Here is a 13,216-nt window from a genome sequence, read left to right as displayed (position 1 = left end):
GCGGATGAGCTGAGGCAAGGGTGGAGACGGAGGCGATGTTACGGAGGCGGAAATAGGCGGTCTTAGTTATGCTGCGGATATGTGGTCGAAAGCTCATTTTAGAGTCAAATATGACACCAAGGTTGCGAACAGTCTGGTTCAGCTTCAGACAGAAGCTGGGGAGAGAGATGGAGTCAGTGTCTAGGGAATGGAATTTGTGGCGGGGATCGAAAACAATGGCTTTGGTCTTCCCAATATTCAATTGGAGAAAATTTCTGCTCAACCAGAACTTGATGTTGGATAAGCAGTCTGACAATTTATGAAGTATTAGAATCTGGGCAGTCTCTCACGCACCCACAATCTGATACTGTAAGGCCCACAGTCTGTCTCGCGAGGCTTAAACCCGCGATGGCCAGTTGTCTAATACTCCCTTTTTACATTCCCCCCAACTTCAAAAGCTTCTTTAAAAACTACTTGATCAACAGCACTTTTGGACATCTCCTCTAACCTCCCTTCTACTCAGATCTGACCTGCAGTTATGAAGTGCCTTTAAATGTTTGGACAAGTATAAAGGCACTTGTATAATTGTAAGTTGTTTTTAACTGGCACAAAACATTGGAGAAGCAATACTGAGCATACTTGACTGACATGTTCAATCACCTGACACCAGCGGGTACGTTTTGTGTGAGCCATTACATAAGAACATAAGAAATAGGAGTCGGAGTAGGCCATACGGCTCCTTGAGCCTGCTCCGCCATTTAATACATTCATGGTTGATCCGATCATGGACTCAGATCCACTTCCTTGCCCACTCCCTATAACCCCATATTCCCTTATCGGTTAAGAAACTGTCTATCTCTGTCTTAAATTTATTCAATGACCCAGCTTCCACAGCTCTCTGAGGCAGCGAACTCCACAGATTTACAAGCCTCAGGGAAGAAATTCTTCCTCATCTTAGTTTTAAATGGGCAGCCCCTTATTCTAAAATTATGCCCCCCTAGTTCTAGTCTCACCTATCAGTGGAAACATCCTCTCTGTATCCACCTTGCCAAGATCCCTCATAATCTTCTACGTTTCGATAAGATCAACTCTCATTCTTCTGAATTCCAATGAGTAAAGGCCCAACCTTTTCTCATAAATCAACACCCCCCATCTCCGGAATCAACCTAGTGAACTTTCTCTGAACTGCCTCCAAAGCAAGTATATCCTTTCTTAAGCATGGAAACCAAAACTGTACGCAGTATTCCAGGTATGGCATCACCAATACCCTGTATAACTATAGCAAGACTTCCTTCCTTTTATACTCCATCCCCTTTGCAATAAAGGCCAAGATTCCATTGGCCTTCTTGATTACTTGCTGCATACTAACCTTTTGTGTTTCATGCACCAGGACTCCCAGGTCCCGTTGTACTGCAGCACTTTGCAATTTTTTTCCATTTAAATAATAATTTGCTTTTCGATTTTTTTTCTGCCAAAGTGTATAACCGCACACTTTCCAACATTATACACATCTGCCAAGTTTTTGCCCACTCACTTTGCCTGTCTACATCTTTTTGCAAGTTTTTTGTGTCCTCCTCACACATTGCTTTTCCTCCTGTCTTTGTATCGTCAGCAAACTTGGCTACATTACACTCGGTCCCTTCATCCAAGTCGTTAATATAGATTGTAAATAGTTGAGGTCCCAGCACTGATCCTTGCGGCACCTCACTAGTTACTGATTGCCAACCCGAGAATGACCCATTTATCCCGACTCTCTGTTTTCTGTTAGTTAGCCAATCCTCGATCCATATTACCTCCAATCCTGTGAACTTTTACTTTGTGCAGTAACTTTTTATGTGGCACCTTGTCAAATGCCTTCTGGAAGTCCAAATACACCACATCCACTGGTTCCCCTTTATCCACCCTGTTCGTTACATCCTTAAAGAATTCCAGCAAATTTGTCAAACATGACTTCCCCTTCATAAATCCATGCTGACTCTGCTTGATTCGGAAAAGCATAATTCAAAGTCCTGCTACTGCTTCTTTAATAATGAACTCCAACATTTTCCCAACCACAGATGTTAGGCTAACTTGTCTATAGTTTCCTGCTTTTTGTCTGCCTCCTTTCTTTAAATAGGGGTGTTACATTTGCAGTTTTCCAATCTGTTGGGACCTCCCCAGAATCCAGGGAATTTTGGTAAATTACAACCAATGCATTTACTATCCCTTCCACTACTTCTCTTAAGCCTGTAGGATGCAAGCCATCAGGTCCAGGAGATTTATCCGCTTTTAGTCCCATTATCTTACTGAGTACTTATCTTACTGAGTTAGCGATTGAGATTGTGGTAAGTTTCTCCCTTCTATAGCCCCTTGACTATCCACTGCTGGGATATTTTTAGTGTCCTCCACCGTCAAGACCGATACAAAATATTTGTTCAGAGTTTCTGCCATCTCCATGTTCCTCATCACTAATTCCCCGGCTTTGTCCTCTAAGGGACCAACATTTATTTTAGCCACTCTTTTCCTTTTTATATACACCTGCAGAAACTCTTGCTATTTGTTTTTATATTTCGTGCTCGTTTACTTTCATAGTCTATCTTCCCTTTCTTAATCATTTTTTTTAGTCATTCTTTGCTGGCTTTTAAAAGCTTCCCAATCTTCTGTCCTCCCACTAGTTTTGGCCACTTTGTATGCCCTTGTTTTTAATTGGATACCATCTTTTTTTTTAAAGTTATGGTTATCTTTGCTCTTACACCATTTCCTCCTCACTGGAATATATTTTTCTTGAGAGTTATGAAATTTCTCTTTAAATGTACGCCACTGTTCATCAACCATCCTACACTTTAATCTATTTTCCCAGTCCACCTTAGCCAACTCTGCCCTCATACCTTTGTCGTCTCCTTTATTTAAGCTTAGTACGATGGTTTGAGATCCAACTTTTTCGCTCTCCATCTGAAGTTGAAATTTAACCATGCTATGATCACTCATTCCAAGGGGATCCTTTACTAGAAGATTGTTTATTAATCCTGTCTCATTACACAGGACCAGATCTAAGATAGCCTGCCCCCTGGTTGGTTCTGTTACATACTGCTCAAGGAACCCGTCCTTTATGCAACTATGAACTCTTCCTCAAGGCTACCCTGATCAATTTAACTTGTCGAATCAATATGGAGGTTAAAATCACCCATGATTATTGCTGTTCCCTTTTTACAAGGCCCCACTATTTCTTGGTTTATACTCTGCCCAACAGAGTTGCTATATAGACCACGCCCACCAGTGACTTTTCCCCTTATTATTCCTTATCTCCACCCAAACTGTTTCAACATCCTGATCATTTGAGCCAGTATCATTTCTCACTATTGCAATGATTCCATCCTTTATCAACAGAGCTACCCCAACTCCTTTTTTTTTAAATCGTAGCCAATCTTTCCAATTCTTTGTCAGATCACAAACGCCAGAGGTCACCTTGCACACATCAAGGATCACTCTGCGCCAATGCTCTTAGCCAAAAGGCCTAGAGCCACTGCACCGTTCCTGGAAGTACTGCAATACCAGGTTCGTGCCATGGAGGTGGATGGGTCAGCACCCCCACACACCTCCGTGGAGGTGGATGGGTCAAACCACCCCACCCACCTCCTATTTCCAAAAAGCATAGGAGAACCACCCCGGGGTCATGGCTACTCCCCTGCCAGGCCAGCCACGCATGATCCTAGTCAAAAGGACCCCAACTCCTTTTCCTTTCTGTCTGTCTGTCCTTCCGAATTGTCAAATCCTCCTGAATATTTAATCCCCACTCCTGGTCACCTTGCAACCACGTCTCTGTAATGGTTATCAGATTATACCCATTTGTATCTATTTGTGCTATCAACTCATCTATTTTGTTACGAATGTTACGTGCATTTAGACAAAAAGCTTTAAAAAAAATTTTAAACCCTTTTTTCTTGCTCGTTTCCTCTGTCCTTCAAACTCACTTTCTTCATTTTTGCTTTCTAATTCCAGTTTTACTCCCCTCTCTATTGAATTTATTCTCAGGTTCCCATCCCCTTGCCAAGCTAGTTTAAACCCTCCCCAACAGCACTAGAATGCCCCACCCCCCCAGGTGAGGATATTGGTCCCAGCTCTGTACAGGTCCCACCTCCCCCAGAAGCGGTCTCAATGCCTCAGGAAACTAAAACCCTCCCTCCTGCGCCATCTCTCCAGCCACGTATTCATCTGCTCTAACCTCCTATTTCTGTACTCACTTGCTCGTGGTACCGGGAATAATCCAGAGATTACTACCTTGGAGGTCCTGCTTTTTAATCTTTCTCCTAGCTCCCTAAACTCTGCCTGCAGGACCTCATCCCTCTTTCTACCTGTGTTATTGGTCCCGATATGGACCACGACCTCTGGCTGTTCACCCTCTTCCCCCCAGAATGCCCTGCAGCCGCTCAGTGACATCCTTGACCCTGGCACCAGGGAGGCAACATACCATCCTGGAGTCACGTCTGCGGCTGCAGAAATGCCATTTGTTCCCCTGACTATTGAATCCCCTACCACTATAGCTCTTCCATTATTCTTCCTCCCCCCCCTTGTGCAGCTGAGCCAACCATGGTGCTGTGGATTTGGCTCTAACTGCACTCCCTAGAGGCACTATCGCCCTCACCGGTACTCAGAACAGAGTATCGGTTGGAGAGCAAGATGGACTCAGGGGACTCCTGCACTACCTGCCTAGTCCTCCTCTTCTGTCCGGCGGTCACCTACTCCATCTACCTGCACACTCTTAAGCTGCGGGGTGACCACCTCTAGAAACGTGCTATCCATGTAGCTCTCAGTCTCGCGGATGCACAGCAGTGACTCCAGTCGCCGCTCAAGCTCCAAAACACAGAGCTCGAGTTGGTGCAACAGAAGACATCTCCTACACATGTGGTCGTCCCGGCTGCATGAAGCGGCCGGGACTTCCCACATGCCACAGGATGTGCAATCCATGGGACTGAGTTGCCCTGCCACCCCTCTAGTTAAACTCGGATCGATCAAGTAGAACTAAACTCTAAACTTTAGCAAAAACACACACAGCTGCTACTCAAACAGCTGAGTTAATTAATTAATTAAATAGAAACACTTCAATTCTTTGTTGCACAGTCAATGAAGAAGTGACTGTCAGTGTTCTGAAACATGACTGACTGCCTGCTGGGGAAAGGCTCCCAATAATTTCACTAATCAGGAATTATTCTGATTTATAACAGTTTTACCTTGTAACCTAGTTGTCTTAACTATAATTAATTACGAGGTATGTAGTTGCCATCAGTGAATAAACTTGGTGTTGCTTGGGTAGCCAAGAGCTACAGTTCCTGTTTAAAGCATTCTGAGTGTACCTATTCTGGGATTACAAGCATTATCGCAATATGAATTAAAAGAATGGCTGATTAGGTGAACCTAATTTCATTCCAGACTGTTTAATAAATGATTGAGTGAACTATACAAAAATTTACAATTAGATATTTTCTATAAAACTTTTACAGTTGATTTCCGTACTTTACTGAAAGTGATTTTAATGAAGCTCAATGTAAGCTCGAGGAACAGCACCTCATCTTTCGATTGGGCACTGTACAGCCTTCTGGACTCAACATCGAGTTCAACAATTTCAGATCATAACCTCTGCCTCCATCTTTTCGGATGGCAGCTGTTGCTGATGATTCAGCCATTCCCATTTACACCTCCTCTAGTCCCATCTTTTGTTTCTTTACTTGTCCCATTACCATCTCCTTTTGCCTCATCATTAAAGCTCTCCTGTCCTCTAACCTATCACAGTCCTTCCCATTGGTCCTTTCCCTGCATTTGTGCTTGCTTAAAACCTGTTACATCTGTAACTTTTTCCAGTTCTGACAAAGGGTCATCGACCTGAAACGTTAACTGTTTCTCTCTCCACAGATGCTGCCTGACCGGCTGAGTACTTCCAGCAGTTTCTGTTTTTATTTCAGATTAGTGACCCTGCTCATTGATGGAGGGGATATCTTTGGAGCTTAGATGGCTCTAAGATGACATATCTAGTGATGAGAGACTAAGTAATCCTGAGCTGAGTAGGTCAGCAGTATTCCACAGCTGTTAACTGACAACCAGTCTGGCTCAGTAATAGAATCCGAAGAGTAGACCTGTCACTGGGTTGGGGGGGGGGGGGGGGGGGCTTTAAAAAAAATTGCATTTGTACAAGCACCTTTCACAATCTCAGTACATCCCAAAATGCCTCCCAGACAATGAAGTACTTTTGAAGTGTCGTCACTGCTGTAAGGTAGGGAAACATTGCAACCAATTTGCACACAGCAAGATCCTACAAACAGCAATACGATGAATGTTGGTCAAGGGCTAATTATTGGCCAGGACAAAATTCCTCAACTTATCTTTGAATAGTGCCACTGGATCTTTTACATGCAAGTTGCTGTTGTTAACCGTTCCTACCACAACACCATGGTCCATTCATCCATCACCATGGTCCAATTGTCCATCATCTCCACCACCTGCTCCCTTGCCCCTGGCACCATCCCATGCAAGCACCTCCCCTTTCACCTCTGACCTTCGGGTCCAAATACACCTCCGGGAGAAAAAGCAATTTACTTGTATGTCTTCCAACTTAGTATATATCGTATTCACTGCTCATAATGCGATCTCCTCTACAATGGGGAGACCAAACGGAGATTGAGTATTCGCTTTGCTTAACAACTGTGACCCTGAGCTTCCAGTTGCTTGCCACTTGAATTCTCCATCCCACTCTGACCTCTTCGTTTTTAGCCTCCTACACTGTCCCAACTAAGCTCAACGCAAACTCTGAAGAACAGCAACTCATCTTTCTCCTAGGCTCCTTACAGCCTTAACATTGAGTTTAACTTTAAATCTTAACCACTGCTCCTATTTTGTCTCAGACAGAAAGTGCCAATAATGCATCCCTGGGGTCTACCTGCCGTTCTTCTGCCACATTCCCGACCACAGCACCCTTTCCGTTTTGCCAGATTTTCCATATCTCCCCCCCCCTGCTAATCTGCTGTAACCATTTAGACCGAGTCTGGACCCATCTTTTGTTTCTATATCTGTTCCATTACCTCCCCCTTTTGCCTTGCACCATTTAATCACTCCTGTCCTGCCCTCCCCCCGCCCTGCTTTTCCCTGGCTCTGTAGTTGCACAAAAACTGTTAATCTCCAACATATTTCAGTTCAGATGAAAGGTCATTGACTTAAAGGTTTATCTGTTTCTCTCTCCATAGATGCTGTCTGACCTGCTGAGTGGTTCCAGTATTTTTACTTTTTATTTCAGATTTCCAGCATCCGCAGTAATTTGCTTTTAGTTTAATCATAAGAGTCATAGAAATTTACAACACAGAAGGAGGCCATATGGCCCATCGTGTTTGTACCGGCCGAAAAATCCAGCCTAATCCCACTTTCCAGCTCTTGGGTCCATAGCCCTGTAGGTTACGGCACTTCAAGTGTATATCCAAGTACTTTTTAAATGCAATGAGGATTTCTGCCTCGACCACCCTTCCAGGCAGTGAGTTCCAGCCCCCCACCACCCTCTGGGTGAAAAAAGTTCTCAACTCCCCTCTATTCCTTCTACTAATTACTTTAAACCTATGTCTCCTGGTTATTGACCTCTCTGCTAAGGGAAATAGGTCCTTCCTATCCACTCTTGGACCCTCAATTTTATACACCTCAATCACGTTTCCCCTCAGCTTCCTCTGTTCCAAAGATAACAACCCCAGTCTATCCAATCATTCTTCATAGCTAAAATTCTCCAGCCTTGGCAACATCCTCGTAAATCTCTTCTGTACCCTCTCTGGTGCAATCACATCTTTCCTGTAATGCGGTGACCAGAACTGGACTCAGTACTCTAGCTGTGGCCTAACTATTGTTTTATACAATTCAAGCATAACTTCCCTGCTCTTATATTCTATGCTTCGGCTAATAAAGGAAACCACCTTATCTGCCTGTCATGCCACCTTCAGGGATCTGTGGACATACACTCCAAGGTCCTCTGTTCCTCTACATTTCTCAGTATCCTACCATTTATCGTGTATTCCCTTGCCTTGTTTGCTGCCATCCCAGGCTTGACTCCCTCCTAGATAAGCCTACAGTTTCACTCTCTGCCTCTCTTGGCATCCAACGAAGGACCCATCAAGGCAATCATCGCTGCCTCTTTACGAGCAGCAACTGCAACTGTCCCATCCTACTCTCTTGCCGACCTTCCCACCCAGTGCACCCATTGGGGGCTAATCTTGCCAATCTCCTCGCCATTCAACTCTCTCCGCCGCCCCCCACCGGCTACGACCCTGTGGATGCTGGCAATGGGGCAGCCATCACCGACCCTCTCCGCATCTCCCTCCAGAATGTTCTTCGCTTGCAAACAAAGCCCTTCCCATCCATGAGCTTATCGTGGATGATGGCATGAACATCATGGCCCTGACAGAAACTTGGTTGAGGAGCGATGACACCTTACCCTTAAATGAAGCCTCTCTGCCTGGCTATACCTTCCACCGCATGAGAGTCATGGTGGTTTGGGCAGGACATCACCAAGTCACACCTTGGTCTGTCCCCCTACTTCCCCGGCACTTTCCGCTCCTTTGAGCGTCTCACCTTATTCCACCCCTCTCTTAAAATTCTCGTTGTGTACCGCCCACTCAAGTATCATAAAAGTGTTATTACTGATATTTCTTCACTACTTCCTCCCTCTGTACCAAACGACTTCTCATCCTCGGTGATTTCAACCTCCATCTCAATTCACCACTCTCTCTCTCCTCTGAATTCACTACCTCCTATCCTCCCTTAATCTCTCCTTCCATGTAAACTCCCCAATCCATATACACAGACACCCCCTCGACCTTGCCATCTCTCTTGGCCTCATTCTCTGGTTGGCAACCAGTAACTAGTGAGGTGTCGCAGGGATCAGTGCTGAGGCCCCAACTATTTACAATCTATATTAACGACTTGGAAGAAGGGACTGAGTGTGACGTAGCCAAGTTTGCTGATGATACAAAGATGGAAGGAAAAACAGTGTATGAGGAGGACAAAAAATCTGCAAAAGGGCAGACAGGCTAAGTGAATGGGCAAAAATTTGGCAGATGGAGTATAATGCTGGAAAGTGAGAAATCATGCACTTTGGCAGAAAAAAATCAAAGAGCAAGTTATTATTTAAATGGTGAAAGATTGCAAAGTGCCGCAGTACAGTGGGACCTGGGGATACTTGTGCATGAAACACAAAAGGATAGTATGCAGGTACAGCAAGTGATCAGGAAGGCTAACAGTATCTTGGCCTTTATTGTAAAGGGGATGGAGTATAAAAGCAGGGGAGTCTTGCTACAGCTATACAAGGTATTGGTGAGGCCACACCAGGAATACTGCGTGCAGTTTTGGTTTCCATATTTACGAAAGGATATACTTGCATTGGAGGCAGTTCAGAGAAGGTTCACTAGGTTGATTCCCGGGATGAGGGGATTGACTTATGAGGAAAGGTTGAGTAGGTTGGGCCTCTACTCATTGGAGTTCGTAAGAATGAGAGATGATCTTACCGAAACGTATAAGATTATGAGGGGGCTTGACAAGGTGGATGCAGAGAGGATGTTTCCACTGATGGGGGAGACTAGAACTAGAGGGCATGATCTTAGAATAAGGGGCCGCCCATTTAAAACAGAGATGAGGAGAAATTTCTTCTCTCAGAGGGTTGTAAATCTCTGGAATTCGCTGCCTCGGAGAGCTGTGGAAGCTGGGACATTGAATAAATTTAAGACAGAAATAAATAGTTTCTTGAGCGATAAGGGGTAAGGGGTTATGGGGAGCGGGCGGGGAAGTGGAGCCGAGTCCATGATCAGATCAGCCATGATCTTATTGAATGGGGGAGTAGGCTCGAGGGGCCGTATGGCCTACTCCTGTTCCTTTTTTGTTATGTTCTTATTACTCCTATCATGTCAATCACGGATAAGACCTCTCTGACCACTTTCTCGTATCGCTCTCCACCCACATGCCCCTTCCACCCATCCCACAACCAGACTTCCTTCGATGTCTGCCCCTGGAAAAAAACTCTCTCCCGACTCTCTTACAACTGCACTTATGAACTTTCAACTGTCCAGCCTTTGGCCCTCCATTCACCAAGACATTTCTGCAGAAGGGATGCAGTCTTGAATGGATATGGCAGACAACTGGTTTAGCCATTCACTGCCAGATCAGGCTGGACCACAAAGCATTATAGGGTCCTGCTCTCATCTGCCAAAATTGCTCACTATTCCAGAATCATTCTGGAATGTAAAGGTAAACCCTGGCTACTATTCTCCACTGCTAACCGTCTTTTTAAACCTCTCTCCTTATTGTCGGAGATGAGGGTACAGACTAAGTGTGGGGAGTTCATGGACTTCTTTATCTCTAAGATTGAGACCATCTGTTCGGCCGCCTCTTCCCTTCCTACCCCGAGCCCACTGGGTCAAACTTCCTCTAAGGATCACCTCTGCCCTAGCCCTGAACTCAAATCTTTCTCCAGTTTCCTTCTGATCTCCCCTCGTGACCTTTCCGAGCTCATCTGTCCATGAGACCCACTTCCTGCTCCCTTGACCCTATTCCCATTAAATTGCTTACCACTCAACTTCCTTTTCTGGCTCCCATGTTAGCAGTTCTCTCTCCTCAGGTACTGTCCCTCTCACCCTCAAATCTGCCGTTATCATGCCCAAAAAAAAAACCCTCGACCTCTCCGTCCTTGCAACCTACTGCCCCATCTCCAACCTTCCTTTCTCTCCAAAGTCCTTGAATGTGTTGTTGCCTCTCAAATCCGTGCCCATCTTTCCCGCAATTCCATGTTTGAATACTTCCAATCCGGTTTCCGTACCTGCCACAGTAACGAAATGACTCTCATCAAAGTCACAAATTACATCCTTTGTGACTGTGACAAAGGCAAGCTATCCCTTCCTGTCCTTCTTGACTTGTCTGCAGTCTTTGACCACTATATTCTTCTCCAACACCTCTCCACCGTCGCCCAGCTGGGTGGGACTGCACTCGCCTGGTCCCATTTTTATCTATCTAATCGTAGCCAGAGAATCATCTGAAACAGCTTCTCTTCGCGCCCCTGCATCGTTATCTCTGGTGTCCCCCACGGATCTATCCTTGGCCCCCTCCTATTTCTCATCTACATGTTGCCCCGTGGTGACATCATCCAAAAACACAGCGTCAGTTTCCACATGTACGCTGAAGACATCCATCTCTACCTCAATACCACTACTCTCGACCCCTCCTCGGTCTCTAAATTGTCAAACTGCTTGTCCGACATCCAGTTCTGGATGAGCAGAAATTTTCTCCAATTGAATATTGGGACGACCAAAGCCATTGTTTTCGGTCCCTACCACAAACTCCATTCCTTAACCACTGACTCCATCCTTCTCCCCAGCTTCTGACTGAGGCTGAACCAGACTGTTCGCAACCTTGGTGTCAAATTTGACCTTGAAATGAGCTTTCAACCTCATATCTGCAGCATAACTAAGACCACCTATTTCCACCTCCGTAACATCGCCCGTCTCCGCCCTTGCCTCAGCTTATCTGCTGCTAAAGCTCTCATCCATGCCTTTGTTACCTCTAGACTTGACTATTCCAACACACTCCTGGCTGGCCTCCCACTTTCTACCCTACATAAACTGGAGGTGATCCAAACTCGGCTGCCTGTGTCCTAAGGCGCACCAAGTCCCGCTCGCTGACCTACATTGGCTCCCAGTTAAGCAATGTCTCGATTTCAAAATGCTCATCCTTGTTTTCAAATGCCTCCATGGCCTCGTCCCTTCCTATCTCTGTGATCTCCTCTACCCCCCCTATCTCTAATCTCCTCTATCCACTCAAAAAAGATTATATACTCTGTGTGTATGATTTGGGGGTGTTCCCGAGTCCAGGCTCTGCCAACTTTAAACAAAGCTCTGGATCTCCTCCAGCCCGACAACCCTCCGATTCTGATCTCTTGCGCATCTTCCATTCCTTTGCCCCTCGCTTGGCAGCCGTGCCTTCAGCTGTCTAGGCATTAGGCTCTGGAATTCCCACCCTGAACCCCTCTCCGACTTGCCTTAAAACCTACCTCTCTGACCAAGCTTTCAGTCACCTGCCCTAATATCTCCTTAAGTGGCTCTATGTCAATTTGTGTTTGATAACACTCCTGAGAAGCACCTTGGGTCATTTTACTACAGTAAAGGCGCTATATAAATGCAAGTTGTTGATTAAGGTGGCAACGTCCTCATGGGGATCATTGGGCCAACATAAACTGGACCTGTGTGGATCTGTCAGCGGAGTGATTAGGAGACTGTAACACGGGTATAAGCGCCGCAGGCCCGGGTTCAGGTCCCTGTACTCACTCACTCACACCCATTGTCGCCCCGGGATCAGCTCCCTGCACCCACCGCCTGCCGGTACAGGGTCAGCTCCCTGCACCCACCGCTTGCCAACCCGGGATCAGCTCCCTGCACCCACCGCCTGCCGGCCCGGGATCAGCTCCCTGTACTAACTGCCGGCCCGGGATCAGCTCCCTGCACTAACTGCCGGCCCGGGATCAGCTCCCTGCATTAACTGCCGGCCCGGGATCAGCTCCCTGCACTAACTGCCGGCCCGGGATCAGCTCCCTGCACTAACTGCCGGCCCGGGATCAGCTCCCTGCACTAACTGCCGGCCCGGGATCAGCTCCCTGCACTAACTGCCGGCCCGGGATCAGCTCCCTGCACTAACTGCCGGCCCGGGATCAGCTCCCTGCACCCACCGCTTGCCGGCCCGGGATCAGCTCCCTGCACCCACCGCCTGCCGGCCCGGGATCAGCTCCCTGCACCCACCGCCTGCCGGCCCGGGATCAGCTCCCTGCACCCACCGCCTGCCGGCCCGGGATCAGCTCCCTGCACTAACTGCCGGCCCGGGATCAGCTCCCTGCACCCACCGCCTGCCGGCCCGGGGTCAGCTCCCTGCACCCACCGCCTGCCGGCCCGGGATCAGCTCCCTGCACCCACCGCCTGCCGGCCCGGGATCAGCTCCCTGCACCCACCGCCTGCCGGCCGGGGTCAGCTCCCTGCAATAACTGCCGGTTTCCGCCTCCGCCACAGGCCCAGGCCCCACAGAAGCCCGCTCGGCTCTTACCTTCCCCGCCCGGGTAGTACTCGTCCTCCAGCTCCATGGCTGCGGCTAAATCCCAACCCGCTCCAGCTCAGTCTCCGAGCCCCGTACACTTTCGGCCCGGTGTCTATTCTCAAAATGGAAACGCCGCTCAGGCCGACCCGAATCCGCAGCAGTGCGCAGG

The 13,216-nt window shown here is 47.2% G+C and overlaps 1 protein-coding gene across 8 annotated transcripts in view; it reads right to left on the bottom strand.

Moving 5' to 3' along the window:
* LOC139265840 (protein IWS1 homolog) overlaps positions 1-13,199 on the bottom strand; it is a 66,233-nt gene extending 53,034 nt beyond the window's left edge. For all 8 annotated transcript variants that reach the window (XM_070883337.1, XM_070883338.1, XM_070883340.1 and 5 more), the window contains exon 1: positions 13,057-13,199. In XM_070883337.1, coding sequence (XP_070739438.1) covers positions 13,057-13,093 — 37 coding nt within the window. In that variant the 5' untranslated portion in view covers positions 13,094-13,199. The remainder of the gene's footprint in view (positions 1-13,056) is intronic.
* Positions 13,200-13,216: the final 17 nt, after the last annotated feature.

The sequence above is a fragment of the Pristiophorus japonicus genome, chromosome 6, assembly GCF_044704955.1.
Source record: "Pristiophorus japonicus isolate sPriJap1 chromosome 6, sPriJap1.hap1, whole genome shotgun sequence".
NCBI classification, from domain to species: domain Eukaryota; kingdom Metazoa; phylum Chordata; class Chondrichthyes; family Pristiophoridae; genus Pristiophorus; species Pristiophorus japonicus.
The sequence above is the reverse complement of the archived record's forward strand: the minus strand, read 5'-3'. Positions and strand labels throughout refer to the sequence as shown.